The 20,182-nt window shown below is 38.3% G+C and overlaps 1 protein-coding gene across 27 annotated transcripts in view; it reads right to left on the bottom strand.

Annotated features, from left to right (window-relative positions):
* The window catches only part of srcin1a (SRC kinase signaling inhibitor 1a), a 120,675-nt gene that overhangs the window by 19,319 nt on the left and 81,174 nt on the right, over positions 1-20,182 (bottom strand). For 15 of the 27 annotated variants that reach the window (XM_056240986.1, XM_056240991.1, XM_056240998.1 and 12 more), the window contains 9 exons: positions 19,720-19,746; positions 19,095-19,151; positions 12,242-12,437; positions 9,082-9,374; positions 6,557-7,368; positions 4,937-5,029; positions 2,926-3,053; positions 2,287-2,307; positions 437-597 (listed from right to left, as the gene is read on the bottom strand). In XM_056240986.1, the coding sequence (XP_056096961.1) occupies positions 437-597; positions 2,287-2,307; positions 2,926-3,053; positions 4,937-5,029; positions 6,557-7,368; positions 9,082-9,374; positions 12,242-12,437; positions 19,095-19,151; positions 19,720-19,746 (1,788 nt within the window). The remainder of the gene's footprint in view (positions 1-436; positions 598-2,286; positions 2,308-2,925; positions 3,054-4,936; positions 5,030-6,556; positions 7,369-9,081; positions 9,375-12,241; positions 12,438-19,094; positions 19,152-19,719; positions 19,747-20,182) is intronic. The other 12 variants (XM_056240992.1, XM_056241003.1, XM_056241007.1 and 9 more) reach the window with 8 other exon arrangements.

The following is a 20,182-nucleotide window of genomic DNA, read 5'->3' as shown; positions in this document are numbered from 1 at the left end:
AAATGCTTGTGTCCTCAACAACACTGAGCTGAATAATGACACTATTGTCTTCTGTAGAGCTGCTTAAAGCTGAATTGAATTGGTTTCATAATTGATGAATTATGCAACATTAACACTGTTATTTTCTTGTTTATTACTGTGATATAAATAAATGTGACTTGACTTGTTTTGACTCCCTGAAAGCTAAATGCCACAATAAGCCATAAAACGACAGCCAATCAGAAACCCTTTGAGGTTTGATGAAATGTTTTAATATCCAGCTATGCGGAGCAGGATTCGGACGGTCACCCGCAGTGAAGACAAAAACTCAGATTAACATGAAAGAGATGTAATTTATCGCATGCCGCTTTATCTGGTCATGCCTGTTTAGTGCACGACATTGGCTGCTGCGTGTAGAGATGCATGAGATTGTATGTTTGCGTGTGTGAAGTGTTACCTGCATTTTACGGAGCTGTGAAAGCTGTTTGCGCAGATCGGTGGCGTTCTGTTGTAAGTCGTGCAGGTGAAGCTGCATCTGTAGCCTGGAGACGGTGGAGGCCTGAGAGCCCCCAGATGAAGGCGGAGGCATCAGTGCCAGCGGGGCAGATGGAGTCAGTGCTAATAAGCACAACACAGGACAAAAAGAAAAAAAAGAAAATCAACACTGTGAGCTCGAAAGACACTCAATTAAATATGAATTAGTTCGCACTTACCCATCTACACCTTCTAAACCAGCATTGTTTAGTCCTGCTTCTGGAGTTCGACCTTCCAACAGAGTTTCTGCTGCGTTCATGTAGCATGAATGTGCTTAAAAGTTGAGCGTAGATGAATGCAACCATAAAGTCATATTTAATAGATTTTAGTAAATAATGCCTTCAAGTGCACCTGGGAAGCTCCTACAGCCAAGTTCGACAATTGCTATTGCGATCTCACACATATAAGGTAAAAACACAATATGGAAGATGGAACAACTGCAAAAAGCTATTTTTTTCTGTTGAATCAGTGGATAATCATATGTAAGATTTACTTTTACACAACTAACAAACAAATAATTAATATGCAAAAAGCAAACAGTTAAAAGTGATAGGATTTTAGTTTTTGAAAGAACTATATTTATTTGATCAAAATACAGTTAAAAAATTGTTTTCTATTTATTTGATCACATGATCCTTCAAAAATCATTCTAATATGATGATTTGCTGCTCAAGAAAAATGTCTTATTATTATCACTGGTGAAAACAGTAATGTGCTGATTAATATTTTTGTGGAAACTGTGATATTTCCCACTTGAAGGTCACATGAGCCCAGACATTTCAAGTTGAGGGCAGGTCGATTAAATAATTACAGCAGATATTTATTATTCATAATAAGCTTTGAATGTTGATGGTGCAATATAGTTTCTACACATTCTGCATACTAAATTTGAATAATTATAAAGCTTGCCAGAAAAACATTTAGCTGGTTTACAAGGAGACCAATTCACATTTCCCATCATTCTCCATGAAAGCACGGAATGATAAAATACACGGATAAATACACAATTACACACCTAATTTGCATCCTTTGCTCTTTATTTTGTTTCATTATCTCCAAAAAAGCTTTCTGTCTAAGTTGGTAAGTGAAAATACAGAGAAAGAAATATGAAATTTGCCCAGCGAGTTTATTCGACCAAAATCACTTCATGTCATAATTACGATTTCCGAACTTGTAAGGAGGAACTTCCCAGGAGAAATGAACACATCATTATTTCCAGCCCTGTTCTAACACAGCTGGCTGTAATTTCAATCAAGTGAACCCCATGACCTTGACTAGCTGGATTGTGTGCGTTTGATTAGGATTGAAGCTAAACTCTGCGGGACGGAAGATCTCCAGAAACCGGATTTAGCGCTTTTGCTCTACACCCATCCTTCCTTGTGTTTTCAGACAGAGATACACTAACCCGCACACACACAAAGCATGTCGTCACCTCCAGGGTCCACTGAGGAACATGCTGTTAGTGAGGAATACCAGCCAGCACTCTCCAGTCAGTCGTTTTTAACATTAGGGTACATGTACTGATTCCCTAAGATTAGGGAAATCTTTCATTGTGTGAATGTGTCAAGTTTAGGAGTGAAAACAGACTGAGGGAGAGAAATATCTAGTGCAGGCAGGCCATAGAGGATAGATACCGTAAAAAAGCTACAGTGGGAACAGGCATTAAATAAGCAGAAGAATCACATTTTCGTAAAAACAGATACACGCACACTACATACACCGGGAAAGACACGCCAATGCACATTAAACATGAGAGAGCAGAGACAAGGCTACCTTTCTTCTTCAGCCGGCCAGCTGTAACATACAGTAGAAGCTGTCAGCTTGTTCCAGTTAACTAAATAGGCATAATGAAGTAAAGAAACAGAGTGCTGAATGGGACCTGTTGTAGATCAGATTCAAAGGGGGAGACTCATGGGAAATCCTCATGGGATACCCTTTCGATGGCCCTTTACTGAGGCGCGAGTCGATTTAGACTCACCTCTCAAACCGTGGACAATCTTCAAAGACAAATCTAGCAAATCAAAGATCTAGCAGTAGCCTTTGAAGGGCTGACCACTCAGAAGGCGTTCTCTGAGGACACCCGTTACAGATTTGAGAAGGAGAACGAGGAAAAAAAAATAGAAAACGAAGAAAAAAAAGTACTGAAGTCTACTCTATCTGTGAAAACATGAAGGTTATTTGGACAAAGAACAAAGGAGTGAACACAAAGTAGGGTCCTTCGTTCAAGTGAACTCTGATAAAGAATGTCATGTCTGGTTGTTTTAATACATCCAAGCCAAAGGCCTGTTTGAGATCATCAGTGTTTCAAACTTGGGCCAGCCTGATCTACTAAAAACACAGTATTAAAGATAGCAGACATTAGTTTTGCCTCACGACTGCTCTGGACAACCATAGAGAAGTAGCTGGACTCACTTCCGGTGGCGGAGCCGTCGCTGGTGGATTCGGTCTTCTCGCTGGAAGAGAAAGGGAAGGGCCGTGAAAAGTCCGCCCCCTGGTCCGGAGGGCAGCCCGCCATCATGCAGAGACGCAGCAGGCCGCATCTGAGGATCATACAGCCATGATACTACCACTGTACTACAGCACCTAACACTACACTGACACTACACTGCTCTAGCATGCACTGTTCTACAGCTATACTACACTAGCCTCCTCCGAGCCTAATAATGGGTTACGCTATACTATATCTTGTTTTACTCTACCAAAGCACTGCTACTGTGGCACACTTTACAATTCCTCTGAGCAACACATCTCAATTCAACCTATAAAACTGTTCAAACACGTTCACTACCATTCCAAAGTTTGTGGTAAAATTCAGAATTTTATCCAGCAATGATTCATTAAATTGATCAAGAGAGTCAGTAAAGACATTTAGAATGTTACAAAAGAACATTCAATTTCAAATTAATTATAATGAAGTTTCTATTAATTAAAGAATCTTGAAAAAGCAGCACAACTGTTTTCAAAATAATAATAAGAAATGTTTCTTTAGCAGCAAATCATCATATTAGAAGGATTTCTGAAGGATCATGTGACACTGAAGACGGAGTAATGATGCAGATAATTCAGCTTTGCTAAGACAGGAATACATTACATTTTTGATGAGCATAAGAGACTTATTTCTAACAGATTAAACAGATCCCAAACTTTTGGATGGTAGTGCATTAGAACTGAGGTATTCAACCCAATAAACTACTGAGATTCATATTGAACTAGCAACCTTTATAATCGAAAACACTTCAAATGCTATGCTCCACCACAACTGACTTTGATGATGTAACAGAATAAGCAATGGACTCTCAGGGATTCTTTAAGACCTACTGACTCACACTATCTTTAAGACCTACTGTGTTCACACCAAGTCTCAATTATGAGCACAAAATTGAAACAAAGATTTGAAACAAAATCCTTCTAAACAACAAGTGAACAGGTTTGCACTGTGATTGTCTGATTTATTTCTATTTAAAAAAAATACAACTTCAAACTTCAAACAGCTTCACTAAGTAACAGTATTTGCATCAGGCGTAGTGCCAACAGCTTCTATCCTAACTCTACCTAATATTAATTAACAACCCTATTTACTGAATTTTCTCTTCATACAATGCATTTGTTTCTAAATCTCTACTCGACACTTTGACCTCAACACTCTCTTTTGGAGGTAATTATCTAAATAATAATAATTTCCTTACATACTGTAAAATATTCCATAGTTGGCGTGAATGACTTGTCACATCGAATATGAATGACAATACATGTCCAGCAACATCAAAGCACCAGTACAAAGAGACTCATGGCGACCGCAGGACAAAAAAGAAAATACCACCAGCACACACAATTTCAATACAAGCACTTAACATCCAGCAAGTGAAGACATATTTACAAGCTTTTGAAACATAAGAAAAGCCAATGGCTACATAGCAAACATGAGAGCTTAGGATATTACTGCATGAAAGCAAAATGGTTCCATGCTAACACTGAGTATGTGTGAAATGGTTTAATACATCATGCAAACTGTGCATTTCACAAGGTACGCAGGTACACATGAGAGGTAGTATGGAACGTGTTAGTATAACAGTACTCACTACTGCTTTAGCTCAGAGCAAAACATGCTGCATCTCTGATTTATTTACTGTAAATACTGTTTTTCATGTTGCATGACAAAAAATTACTTAAATGCCATTTATTAGTGCCATTAATCCCCATAAAATAAGTTGACCTGGGAAATCGCAGTTACTGCGTACCATGTTCAATGGCCTTTATGTGTCAAATGTTTCATGAGATTGGCACATCAGGAGCCTGTCATGGCTGATGGTCTGTATGAGTGAGATGGCTTGTATAGGTTGGTTTTGTCAATGTAAATGAGCATCTGATTGGCTCTGGTTTCATGTAAATGAATCATAGGTGGCTCTATGGGTGTAGGTCTTACGTGCTGTCGCTGTCTGGTGCTCGGGTTAGGACGCTCTGAACCAGTCCAGTCAGACTGGCTATCTGCTTCTCCATTGCCTCCATACGATCCCTGCTAACAAGACAGACAAAAAATTGATAAGTGTACACGTTTTAATTATACATTTTCTAGGGGATTTCATTTAAATGTTCTCCTAAATATTATGTCCTGTAGGCGCGGGTTAGTAGATGATCCATTACCTATCGATTCAGAGACAGCAACATTTCTCCTAACCGTGGATTGTCTAGGGGCATCACTCAATATATCTCAATACACAAGTGCCATCGCCCAAGTGCATGTTTTGTTTTTTAAGGAGCGGTAGCTCCCCTTTAAAATAAAAACGCTTTAGCTGTTGGATCAATCTGCTTGGAAGGAAACTAAGTAACAATATAACCCAGTCTCATTTTAAAATGTGCCACACAATCCCAAGACTTCCCAATAAAAGAAAACACCACAAATAATGCATATGGGTTAAGAAGGTCCACAGTAAACATAAAAAAAATAAAAAAAAATAAAAAAAAACTTGTTTGAAATGTACTCTGTGTATTCATGTTGGTTTCATAATAATTGTGAAAAAAGTTGCAAATTAAAGACTCTAAAAAAGTAATGTGGTGTAACCATCAAGTAAACAGCTATAGTTTTTTCTAAATGTTTTTCAAAATACTGTATATTTTCAAGATTTACAGTTCAAAGAGTCGTGGCATGTGACATTTTATAACCTAATAAATCCTATAAACCTAAACTAACCTTTTAATAAAAAGACTGAATTATCTTATAATTTAAGAGACTTCCTGGCTTTGACACAGTCATGAGGGTCCCCTCTATGATATCATTTCCTGTTTTTTGCTTGCACCAACTTTTTGAAAAACATTTTTTCCCCCAAATATTAATAGGCAGTAAAGTGGTTTTGTAAAAAACGAAAAAGTTGTAAATGTTTATGCAATACTACACCCCAGTTCAAAAGTTTGGTGTCCGTAAAAAAAAAAAAAATTAATATTTTGATTAATAAAGGATGCATTCAACTGATTAACAGTAACAGTAAAGGCATTTATAATGCTGCAAAAGATTTTTATCATCATATTAGAATGATTTCTGAAGGATCATGTGACACTGAAGACTGGAATAATGATGGCGAAAATTTAGCTTTGCCATCACAAGAATAAATTACATTTTTAAACTTTAAAAAAATATTTTATATACCCATTAGTGGCCAAAAGTGATGTTGGAGGGGATATTTGTTTTAATGGCCCTACAATTCTGATTAAACCATCAAAATATGAGGAAAATATTTTGAATATGAGGGAAGAACAAGGTATTTATATAACAAAATTCTTATTTTATATGAAAAATCTTTCAAAGCTATTTAATTTTTTTTGTACATACACCAAACTTTTGAACAGTCGTGTGCTCAAGGATCTTTCTATCTGGCATTTGCAGTGATACATTCTGCTTATTAATTTGTTTGTTTAGAGTCTTTAGACTGATGTACATTTCTTGTCAATGAAAATGTGCATTTGTCAAAGAAAAAGTGCATAAATGCCCTCACATCCACAAACTCACAGCTACCACATACATGCATATACATACATTTCCAATGCTTACCGTGCGTCCGTCTCGCCCCCAGACAATTGCGACCCAAATCCAGGTCCCTTACTCCCATCTCCTAGGGGTTCAGAACTGGAGCTGGGTCTGGACTTCGGACTCTCTACAAACACAGAAGAGGAAGCGGAGTCCTTGCGGAAGGTCGTTCTCACAGGTGACCCTCGGCTTGGAGATCCGGTGAACGAATCCCTGTCACGCAGCTGCACATCGGGAATCTTCTGCGGGGAGGAGGGTGGCAAACGAAAGCCCATGCCGAGCGTAGAGCTGCCATATGTATCAGAGTATAGAGAACCTCCAGGTTTATACAGGCTGTCCTCTAGGTCGCTTTGCAGCGCTGCGGCTGAGTACGTACTGAGAGACCGAACTGAACCTCTGCGGTACAGCCCTCCAGACACAGGGAAGCCGAAGGGGTCAGCGATGGTGGCCAGGGACTGAGTAGAAGCGATACTAAGTCGACCCTCGTGCATCAAGCTGTAGGGATCAGCATAAAGACCTTCATTCTTCAGGAGGACCATGTTTTTGCCAGACATCTCCTCGTCAGGTTTGACATCACGGCGCTCCAGGATGGCCGAGGAGGAGGCGGTTAGGCCTTGAGCCTGTCCGTGAGAGGGAGAAGGGTGGTGGGAGTGGGACGGATGCTGGGAGCCCTGGGGGTGAGGGTGACCCGGGCCAGCGAAAGACGGGGGACGACCTCCGCTGTAGGAGAGACGGGATCGGGAAGGGGAGCCGGAGGAGGGTGAGGCAGTGGAGGAAGGAAGAGTGTTGAGGCGGCGGGTAGGTGACGAGTCCCTGGATGTGTAAACCATCTCTCTCTAAAACAAGACAGAGAAAAACAATAATAGCATTTTATGAATACATCACTCTGAGTAACTTAATGAATCCAAGTCCTAGGAGAGGTAAAAGACTGAATACACGAACATAGAAATGACGTAGGGAAGTCATTCCATTTGTGTTCATAACATTTTAAATGACATTATGACGAGGAAGTGACATCACTTGTGTTTTCAGGGCAGCCAAGTTCATAAATTGTCCAGTTCTACTCTGATTTAACATTTAGAATTTGTTTGTCATACTTGACAAGATCTGTCAAGCATAACATGTTTATTTAACTTTTTCTAAAAGTGTTTGTTTTCTACTATTTATAAGAGCAGAATGATTAAACATATTCATTTACATTCAGATTGCAGAATAAAATCAATTGGCACTTATAGATATTATTTGTCTGATAGAATGGTACATTCCTACAGACATTTACTGTAAAAGCCACCTTTCAAAAATTGAAAAGGCATCAGTTTTATAGATTTACTCTGTTACACTCATAGTTAGAAGTGTTAAAGAGAAGTGGATATTTGCCAAAAATCATTTAAACGTAAAAATGTGGTGCTGACAAATGAAACGTCTCAAAGCAAAAGCAATGCTCTGAGGTTTAGCACGAAACCAAGAGCGGAGCTCTAGACTCATTGCCCCATTCTCTAGTTCTCTCTCACTCTTTCTTTTCATCGGTCTGTAATTCAACTCCGGGGAGCTCTATTCACCCTATTCACTCCTTTCACCCAGCCAAGCAAAAGCTACTGGCATGACATTGGATTACATGGCACTGTATTCAGATTTCACCACCACTTCTGAGTGAGCACATATATTTTACTAAGCTACAATGAGCTTTGAAACTCTCCATTCACAAACACCAGGAAACCCACACTCATCTATTAGATCCCCTTTTCTGCCTGGCTGCATCTCAGTACTTTTTCTTTTCACCTCTCATTTCATAACTTCTATATCTGCTTGTTACTTTACTTGCATTTACGCCGCAGCTTGTTTTGCTTTATCTTAAGGCACTCATCCATCTTTTCTTTATATACTTTGCTTCTGTTCCCTTTTCTTCTCCTACTCTGAGAGTAATCAAACTTATTGAAGCATAAAAACAAAGAACAGAATAAACAAACACTCAGACTCATACACACCCACAAACAGACAATAAGCAGAAATATTTGGATACATTAACAGACTCATGTCTAAAGTTAGCTGAGAGTGAGCTTGACACTCTCAGAGAGTATGAAATGGTAAAGACGACTCGCACCAGAGAAGAAAAAATGAACATTTGATCAACAGAGTGACGCAACATGATTGCATTTCAAAGTCAACCCACATCAAACTCCTGTGGTAGCACAGCGAGCTCACAAAGTGAAACCAACTCCCAAGTGATATGCCAAAAACTGTGCATAATTCAAAATCCTCTGAGTTCAAGAACATCCAAATCTGAAAGACGTTGCTCAATGGATCAAACACCGGGTACTTCCCTTTAAAATATTTAACACGCAAAGAGGACCGTGACGTCGATTTGAAGGTCAAGGATCTACATACTGGGATCTACATCCATAACCTTGTAATTTCTGATTTTGACTTGGAAAAGAAAACATTCTTTAAATATGGATCATGCTCTGTGCCTTATTTTACCCATAAGCCCATGCTGGGACAATGAAGATGTTAAACAAACTGAATCATTGAATACGGTAGAAATATCTCACCCTGAGGTCTCCGTTGGCCAGATGTGCCGCAGGATAGGAGGCATAGATGGGCTCTTTGCGATAGATTTTAATGATGCTGCGGTCCTGTATGTCTCTCACGTCCTCCAGCTCGTAGAAGACGTTCCTGGCTTCATCTTTGATCAAGATGGCCGTGTTCGGGGACTTCAGCATTCCTGCTGTCAGCTTCTGAGGGAACATGTGCACGATGAGCGCGTGCAATGTCTCTAAACTGTTGAGCTCATGAGTGATATGAACACGCCTGGTCTCATCTCCGAACTGCAGGAAGAGGACACCTTAGGAGAGAGAAGGAGAGCGGTAAGAAGAAAGTCAGGAAAGAACACCGTGATTAAGATTATGCATTTGAATTGCATATAAAATCTCCATCCATTTGGAATACACAGTTTTAACATAAACTAATAAACTGGATGTGATGGATATTTGTAAGTCATACATAAATGAAAAGGGTAAGAAATAGGTAAGATTTCTTGAAGAGTACTAATAAATTTTGTCTAATTTGTCAATCTCATACGTATTTGAATATGGCTTGTTGCACAACTAACCATATTTCAACCATGTTCAAACTGAATAAATGTAATTGTTATGCTGATTCTAAGCAATTTGAAAGAATGCATTTTGATCATTTCAAACCGAAGCAAATAGTTAATAATAAACTATGCCATGATCTTTTTCAGTGGAGTTGTGTGACTGACATATATCAAGTGTGACAAGCATCATCACATTAAGTTTATTAGCTTATGTTAAAACTCTGTTAAAACGTACGTTTTAAATGTACACTTAAATATGTTTTGAGTGCGCTCTAAACCACTGTGAGAGAGAGTGACAGAGTCTCATGTTTACAGCTGCTGAACTTCTCCTGCAGACATTTTGTCATCAGTTTCTGTCAGTTTATCTCGGCACACTTCAACCTAACGGGGCAGCAGGCGATTCTAAACTTCCTGCTGATGGGACAATAATCTCTCTTTGGGGAACTGTTCAAACCGAATCACTTTCAGCAAATATTGTGCGCTTGCTGCTAACACACACACAGAGTGAAAGTTCAAGACTAAGAGATATTTCACACCATGGAAACCAAAGCTAAAAAACAAACGGTTGAAGGTCAGTTCATGTGAATGCATTGTACTGCTGTAATTAACACACTGCTATTAACTATCAAAAAGTGGAAAACGTTTCACACTATCTAATTGCAGAACAGCGAAACGTCATCTTCAGCCGAAAGCAAATCAGTACTGTGGGGCTGGTTTACATGAATCATCCAAACAAAGGTGATTCAATAGAATGAATCAGACTTTCCATCGCAGTTAATGTAAAGCACGAGAATGTGTTTAAATATCGTGTCATCTCACTTGACTGTAAAGCTGCATACACAATACAATGTGAATTAAAACAGTGATGTAGCACTTGGTCTCATAAAAAAAAAAAAAAAAAAAAAAAAAACCTTGTCATTTAAAAAGCTACAGTATTTATAGCTGAACACTTCTGAAAAAAAATCATTACTTTTAGCTAGTTACTCCCCAACAGGCATAATGAGTGAGATATAAGCAATGGTCTACAAACTTTCATTTATCCTACACATATTTCCTGAGGTTAATGTGCTGATGTTTGATTCATGATTCATTGCAACATGAAAAAAAATGTTCTGTGACTTTGAGTTATTCACAAGGAAATTGTTATCACAATGAATACATAATTGTCTTAAACTTCCAAGTAAATTTCTGCATATCCTTTGGGTTAATGTGCGCATTTTAACAAAGCTTCTTGCTTCTCAGTTGCACCCTGAAATAGTTTCTCGAAAGGCTAAAATCGTTTTCTGTGAATTATATTTGTTATACAGTAACAGTTTAGAAAAGTCTGATAAACACTCATTTAGTTGCAGCAAGTTGTACAGTGGAGTGAAGACGTTTATTATTTATGGGCTTTGTGTGTCATTACATGAAAAGACAGAGGGGGGGGAAAGGAAATGATGTAGCCAAGTATAAAAACCATGCTTAAAACTCTAGTTCAGCCACTGCTTATGCTCGCCAAGGATTTGATCAAAATACAGTAAAACAGTCATATTGTGAAATATTAATACAATTTAAAAGAACTGCTTTCTATTTGAATATATATTTAAAATGTAATTTATTTCTGTGATGCAAAGCTAAATTTTCAGCATCATTAATCCAATCTTCAGTGTAATATGATCCTTCAGATATTCTAATTCTGAATATTCTAATATGATGATCTGGTGCTCAAGAAACATTTCTTATTATTATCAATGTTGAAAACAGTTGTGCTGATTAATAGTTTTGTAGATTCTGTGATCGATTTTTTTTACATTATATACACATCTTTAAAGTCACTTTTGATCAATTTAGCATCCTTGCCAAATAAAAGTAGGAATTTCTTAAAGAAAAAGAAAAAGCTTGCTGAACTGAAACCAGGATGCATTTCTTCAGAATTCTTTGATAAATAGAAAATTCAAAAGAACAGCATTTATTTCAAATAGAAATATTTTGTAACATTATACAATCTTTACTGTCCCTTTTGATCAGTTTAATGCAACTTCCCTGCTGAAAAATCCAGCATTAACCAGCATGAATTCCGTGCTGTACCAGGCTGGTTTATGCTGGTTTAGCTGGCTGACCAACATAGTCATGCTGTTCTCAAGCAAAACTGAGCTGGTGAAGCTGGTCTTGCAGGGTTGAGTGTGAGCCGGCCAGCTGTCTCAATACAAGCAGTGTTTTGGGGACAAGCATTGTTTTTGCTTGCATATTTCTATATGTAACATATTAATGATGTAAATGAATAATAATATAATATTAGAACATATGATTTATTGTAATATATAATTATAATTGTAATTAAATTACTGTCTATGGGGGGGTAATTTTTCAACAGGGTTTGCTTAATAATAGTATTCATTTCTTTCAAACGAAAAAAATCGTACTTTTGAACGATGGTGTAGGTCGGACTCAAATCTGCATAACCATTGGAGAACATGTTAGCCGTGACAGCACCACAGCACTGTCACTAGTAAAGTTGCTACTTATTCTTGTGTGAATGTGGGAATAAGCAAATCAGTCTTTTGAGTGTCAGGTAAAAGGGGTCATTTACTGTAAACGGTCGATTGATACTCAGATAAAGTGTGTGTGTATGTTACCTGGAGAACGTAGTTTATTCTGGCTTGCAGAGCGGGAAAGGGGGAGGCTCTGACGGAAGCGGTTCATGCGATTGAAGCCCAGCGGCATGTCGGCCTCTGACATGGTCTCCAGAGACTCAGCAGATGCGAAGGAAAGTTTAGACGCCTGGTCTGCCAAACCTGACTGAGTGGACTGGGAGTGACGTGGACTACGACTCTAAATGACAGAGAGAGAGAGAGAGATTTTCAGCATTTTAAAAGGCATGATGTAAAAGACAAACATTAGGCCCTACTCACAAGGAGAAACCAAGAGCAAATTCCTCCAACCAGAGTAAATTGCACCTAAACGTGTCAAGTTTCTACAAATCAAGTCTCACAGAACATAACATCACTGCTCCAATGTGAGAAGCAAAGCAGATAATGTGTACCTGATTCTGTGTGTGTAATGATGGGGAAAACAGAAATGCATTGATAGGAAAAATCACACAGGACAAACAAGTCTCTGTGGATATATCTCAACAAACAGACTGAGACGCTAACGATTACACAGAACAAAACAAGTCTGCCTCACTTTAGCATATACAGTAACTGTAAATCGCACACCTGTGGACTTCTTGTCAAATGTTTCAGTATTGCTTGTTTTGTAGTATTTAATGAAGAGGGTTCACACAACCGCATCGTGGTGTGTTTCATAAGCTCAGAGACACCTGTAATGAGCTCCCAGGGTGCACAGGAGAAAGACTGGCAAGCTGGTTTGCAGAGCAGGACACATCCACAGAGCAACATCACCATACATCAGATCAATTCTCCTCTGTGCTGCGAAAAATCACTCTCTTAATTGGTATTTTTGTCTTGTTTTTCAGTCAAAACTGCCAAACATCTTTAAACAAATATACATTTACTTGATAAACACATTTGTGTAGCATATATTATTGTCAGAGAATAAACACAACCATTAAAAAGTTTGGGTAGGTAAGATTTTTGATGTTTTGGAAAGAAGGCTCAGTAGAGGAGCCATAGGGGTCTCCATATGACTGGACATCTTTGAATTTCATTCGCTATACTGGCAGTTTGATGCTGATTGAAATTTGATTTCACCTTTTGTTGAACGAGGCATTTATTTTGACATGCGACGGCATGACACATTGTCAATGTATATTAATTGTGAATATTAAGAGAAAACTCATGGTTATCACTTCTACCTCTAATCAGCCATCGTAGGATTCATTCATGCTATTTTTGATGCTAGGTTAGGTTAACACGCTAATTTTCTTTCATGGTCTATGGACCACCTTAAGACTCGGCCACCCCATGTTTAAAGCTCTAGTTCTGCCACTGCTTATACTCGCCAAGGCTGCATTTATTTGATCAAAAATACAGTAAAACAGTTATATTGTGAAACATTATTACAATTTAAATAACCAATTTCTATTTTAAAATATTTTAAAGTGTAATTTATTCCTGTGATGATAAAGCTGAATTTTCAGCATCATTACTCCAGTCTTCAGTGTCACATGATCCTTCAGAAATCATAATAATATGATGATTTGATGCAAGAAACATTTCTGATTATCAATGTTGAAAAGTTTTTGTGAAAACAATGATACATTTTTCAGGATTGTCTGGTGAATAAGAACAGCGTTTATTTGAAAATGGATGTAAAGGTTTTTACTGTCAGTTTTGATCCTTTTAATTCATCCTTGCTGAATAAAATGAATAAAAAATTTGAAAAATCTTACTGACCCAAACTTTTGAACAGACCATTTTTAATTATAGTTAAACTTATTGGCAAGTATTTTTCTTGTTTTAAGCATAAATCAAACAACATTTAGAAAGGTTTAAGTTTAAAACACATAACAGAGTGTGTTGTTTACACACAGGGTACAAGCTCTCTCTCTCTCTCTCTCTCTCTCTCTCTCTCTCTCTCTCTCTCTCTCACACACACACACACACAAATGGTGAGGCACAGCGGCTGTGGCATAGTTGTCCTCTTGCAAACTGTGTCTGAGCACAAAGGGCCAGAACTGAGCTGATGGATGACCCCCCAGTGTGACTATAATGGGGTCATTTGTCCACTACAGTGAGCAGTCCAGGTGCTACACATACACAAACGCACATACATACATCTACAAAATAAGACGATGTTTATCTACACAAAGAGACACACTGCCAAATATGCCATAGCTATTCTATGTTAAGCTAAATGCTATAAATAGAACTAACCTGCACCTGCTATCAGGTTTGACTGCACAGTATATGAAGAATTTTGTAAAGAGAATCACTGTAAGATCAAAATAAAAGAAATACATTTTAGGGCAAAGACGGGTAAATATAGCGCAAAGGAATGAAGGGGTAGATTGCTGCAGGTAAAAGCACAAACAGAATAATATCAGTAAACTGCTGATAATTACCATACAGATTAAATACATTTGAGCTTTTCAACGTATTTGATTAATTCTGACTCTTGGAAAACAAAATGCAAAGTCTCCATTGTTTTGGTGTGGGTACAAACAGACTGCAGGGAGAAAACACACCACGTTGCTCTAAACAAACTATGAGTGAAAACACCCTTAAGACCATCCATGTAATCAAGATCTCCCTCGCTCTCTTGCGCTAATGTGCTTTCAAATGGATTTTTGTTAAATGCAATAAACACACAAGCTCTCGCTTTCGTTTCAAATTTGTATTTGCGTCAATAAACGCGTCAGCTTGTGTGTCATATTACCTTCCTAAAGTGCTGTATTTTCTGAATTAAACAGAATCAGGGATCCCTGTAGGATTCTCGGCAATAAATCTCCACCTTCATCGCAGACACGCGCAACCTCTGTTCTGTTCCAACAGCAGGAAGGAGGACAGGACAACCCCGTGCCAAAATTCATCTGACTACAAAATGAAATGAAGGTAACAGAATCCGACATCACAGGACTGTAGTGAACTACATACGTTTATGGTAAATACAAACAAACCTAGGAAATCCACAAAAAAAAAAAAAAAAAAAAAGCAGTGATACTGAATGCAACATGAATAGCCATGTATGAAATCACTTAGTTATTCGCTCATTCAGTATAGTGAGTACCACGCATTCTTTAGATGTTCAGAGATATGTGCATACTGGAACATTTTAATACACAAATATTACTCATAGATAGTTCAGGGGACATGATCAAATTCTCCGCTTGTGTTTAATTCACCTGTTCACTTGTTTTATAATCCTAAACAGATGTGGCTTGCTGGATTTATTATTTTATTACTTTTATTATTATTTAGCTATATTAGATTGTATTATTATACATGATATTATATTAAAATAAATGTGTAATAGGTTGGTGATGGGATGTTGGATTAATGAGGTAAGCAGACAGGTATTATTGTAATATGACTGACAGGATTTAACAAAATTAACTTCCAAAAATGTACTATACGTACTATAACTTAAGATGTGTATCCTAAAATTCCTTCGAATAAATTAAAAGACACAAATAAGACAATTGCTGAAATACAGTAGAAGTGCAGTAAAATTAACATGGATATCATAGTCCACATCAAGTATTTGATGCAAAAATGAGCTTTGAAATCTGTATTCTAACACAGAGATTACTAATATCTATTTTTCATGAGAAAATAGAGTATGGACACACAAAAGTCTCCATTAGTTCTCCATTTAATTGCATTGCCATCTAGGAGTAACAATTAAGATATTACAGAAACCTCTTTTATGTGTGTGAAAAAAGAAAGTGAAAGAGAGAGGCATATTTCTTTTCCATACTTGAAAGAAGTGTGTCAATTGCAGATAAGTTGATGGGAGACATAGTATATAATATAACGCATAACGTGCACAATTTTATTAAAATAACGCTATTAACTATTACAAAGAGACAGGCAGATGAAGAAAAGCAATGATAGAGATAGTGAGAAAGAAAGAAAATAATTGCTCTTGAGAATAATCCTCCTCTCTCTCCTGCTATTGTTAGACACAGGCTGAAGGCATGGCAGAAATTGCTCCGGCAAATTGCAGTAGATTGCTGTCCTATTCTGTCCTATGCTGAGAGAAGCAGAGAAAGCAGGGAAATGGTAAGCTGGTAGGTGGTCATAAAATGGCGGCATTCTCCGCAGTTATCATTGGGGACTAATAGCGATGATGATGACTGAAATGATAAGAGGAAGAGACGGGAAGAAGAGGAGGAAAATGGATTAGTTCAGCACAACTTTACTGTCTGTTGGAAGACAAGCTGTGAGATGTCTCCCAAAACAAGAGATAATGTGCGACACTGTTTAACAAAAACATTTTAAAAAATAATGCTAAACCAGATATCCAGGCAATGCGACGTGTGTCCGCCCGTGTGTTTCTCCATTTGTGTGGCACATGAGTTTTATGATTACTTGAACTCACTCAACAGAGCAATCTGGTAATGACTATTTGTGGAGAAGTATTTTAAATTGCAACTAGGTTGTAGTTTGTCATGTCACATTACTTTAGTTACCCTTTGGAAAATAAATAAGCTAATTACATTGAATCTACATAAATAAATATTATTATTTCTTCAATTCACTGCAGTTTCCAGTTGAAATGACCACTAGTGGCAGTAAGACACCAACAACTTTTATTCCTTTTCACACTAATTATGATTACAGGGGAAGATTATCGATTATTAAAGACTTATTTTCCTTGCAAAATACTATGTTATGACCCTTAAAATATTTTAACTATAGGCTAGGGGTAGGGGTACTCTGGGTTCGGGCCGAATTCCGAGCTCGGAGCCTTCACCCCCGGACAGCACGCCAAATACGCATTAAACTTTACTCCCTCTAATTGTATGCAAGTGTGAACTCGTGAAACGTGCAAGAAGCAATACCACTTTGCAGAAATGGTGTCACACGTACGGTTTTCCAATGAGCCTGGGTTTTATCTGAGAAATATTTAACCTAATAACCTAATCATACAAATCACCGTGATAAGCAGCAGAATTTAGCAAAACATTTCACAAAAAAAAAAGACATATTATGTTGGAATCCAGTGAATCAATTGTGAATCCTCACAAATTGATTCACTAATGAATCAGACTTCCAAGAGCTACCTGAAAAATGATAATTACTTGAAAAGCTAGACAAATTGGAATACAACTTAAGTATAGTCAAGCTACATAATGTTTATCTTCGTAGCACCGCAGCTTGAAGTTAGCTACTCCCCAACACTCTCAACGGCAAGCTTTGGGCCCTCTCTGCACTGTTAACATATCACTAGCTCCAACGATTTAAACCTATCATAGTAAAGAACAAGGCAGCAAGAATGAGAGAGGAACCAAATCGACAAACCACGACTCTGACAGTAATTTGCAGAGAGGCTAATTTTAAATGGCGTAACCAGCCAGGGGAGATGTTGGCTTTAAACAGGCATCTGTTTAGGGCTCAGCATCAGCACCTAAAGGAAAACATGTTCTGAAAGCATCTGACAATCCATCTTACCATGACAAGAACAAGCAAATGAGACCTAGAATAGAACAGGACATGAGGAGAGGAGAAGGAGAGGAGAGGAGAAGGAGAGGAGAAGGAGAGGAGAAGGAGAAGAGAGGAGAAGGAGAGGAGAGGGAGAGGAGAAGGAGAGGAGAGGAAAGGAGAGGAGAGGAGAGGAGAGGAGAAGGAGAAGGAGAGGAGAAGGAGAGGGAGAGGAGAGGAGAGGAGAGGAGAGGAGAGGAGAGGGAGAAGAGAGGAGAAGGAGAGGAGAAGGAGAGGAGAAGGAGAGGGAGAGGAGAAGAAGAGGAGAAGGAGAGGGAGAGGAGAGGAGAGGAGAGGGAGAGGAGAGGAGAGGAGATGGAGAGGAGAGGGAGAGGAGAGGAGATGGAGAGGAGAAGGAGAGGAGAGGAGAGGAGAGGAGAGGAGAGGAGAGGAGATGGAGAGGAGAGGGAGAGGAGAGGAGAGGAGAGGAGATGGAGAGGAGAAGGAGAGGAGAGGAGAGGAGAGGAGAGGAGATGGAGAGGAGAGGGAGAGGAGAGGAGAGGAGATGGAGAGGAGAAGGAGAGGAGAGGAGAGGAGAGGAGAGAGAGAGGAGAAGGAGAGGAGATGGAGAGGGGAGGAGAGGATGTCCGAGTATACAGAACGCCGAGTATCTAGATCAGGGGTGCCCAATCCTGCTCCTGCCGATCGACTGTCCTGCACAGTTTATCTCCAACCCTAATCAAACCCAGAGTATCTGGGTATCCCATAGGCCACAGCCAAAATTTCTTCCTGACTTTTCTCACAAAAAGCCCATAATTCCTGAGGGTACTAATACAACAGTAAATGTTGAGATTAAGTATTGGATAAATGAGAGTTTGAGGTGTATAATGTTGCGGAGGGTCAGATCAGGGGGAGTCCATTAGTCTAGAATGAGAGAAATAAATAATTTGATTCACAAAACCTGACTGAGACACAACAACACGCAGACAGACACTGGCATGGAAACACAACTAGACCTGATTAGTCTGAAATCAATGTTATTATGCACTCAAACATGCTGTTTGTATAGTAGCTGGATTTTTCATGATATCAGTCAAATTCCAAAAAAACATTAATGCTAGACATAGAGAATGAGTGTCTGTCTATTGACAGGAGGAGTGTAACACAAATAAATAAGTGTGAGAGTGAATAAGAATGAACGGAATCAGGAGGATCCGATTGCGGAGTCTCACTCTAATGACACGTTTATCACAGCCTGAGGCCATTTCCTGTGTCCTTGTACAATTACACACACCCATCTCTAATCACATAACATATAATAGAAATTTCATCCCTGTTAGAATAAATATCTTTCACAATATAATACAGGTTTAACAACAAGGGATTTGATGGAGTGAGTAAGTATATATGTCTGTTTCTGAACCAACATCAGCGTACTCACTGTTGTGGCTTCCTGATGATTTTTTCCTAGAGTCTTGTGCCATGGGTTTTTAAGATGCTGTGACAACAAAGAAGTTCAGTTTTTAAAAACATCTATAGAGACCCATGTGTTTGTTCTATTAAGTTGACTTCAGCTGTAAGGCTTAATAGTTTGATGGGCAGGTATGTAAGAAAATGAAAGCAAGTAAAAGAGAGATAGATGGAGATAGAAAGAAAGAACAGGGCAATGAGATTTAGAAGATAAAAGCCAGTGAAGCAGATCATCACAAATCAGCCTCAGACCCGCATGACCCATAGATCAATGACCTTGATTTATCTCACTTTTGGCTACAATTTTGTCCTTATTGTACAGCTAAATAAGCTCGCTCGCACACACACACACACACCTGATACAAGAAAGCCCAATAAAGTAGGCAATTGGATACTTACTCGTCTTAGCATAATCAAATTAGCTCAAATATTTAATAAACAAACACTCAAAGTGGGATGTATAGAACTTGGTGCAGATTCAGTGTGGGCCTACAACAGACGTCGAAACGCATACAAGAACATATAAGAACACAAACACATATTACAAGAACAGAGCTTTTGTGACAGGAACACACAGATGTAGTCAAAGCACTGACCTTAAAGCTCCAATAGTTTGGCTGTTGCTATGGAAAGGAGAAACGAGAGAGCGTTACTTAGACATTTATCTCTGTGTGTGGTGACACCTTATCCACAGTCACAATCTCCAACCATGTGACATCTTTTGTGATAAAAGAATGTGAAGGAAGACATGAACAGAGAGAGGGCACATGTGAGAATTAAGTGAGAATTTGGACAAACATTCACTTCAACTCACTCTAAATTATATTATTTTATTTTAATGTTACTCTTTTATTTATGCCCAATTTACATTTATATTTCATATTTTCATTGAACATTTTTAATGTTTTTGAATTAAGTCTCTTATGCTCATCATGATCAGAAATGCAGTAAAAACAGTAATATTGTGAAACATCATAACAATTTAAAATAATTGTTTTCTATATGAATATATTTAAAAATTACTGTATCCCAGTGATGGGATAATATGATGATTTGATG

Source organism: Rhinichthys klamathensis, unplaced genomic scaffold, assembly GCF_029890125.1.
Source record: "Rhinichthys klamathensis goyatoka isolate OS25496 unplaced genomic scaffold, OSU_Roscu_1.1 h1tg000626l_1, whole genome shotgun sequence".
Classification (NCBI taxonomy): Eukaryota; Metazoa; Chordata; class Actinopteri; order Cypriniformes; family Leuciscidae; genus Rhinichthys; species Rhinichthys klamathensis.
This window is presented reverse-complemented; position numbering and strand designations above follow the sequence as displayed.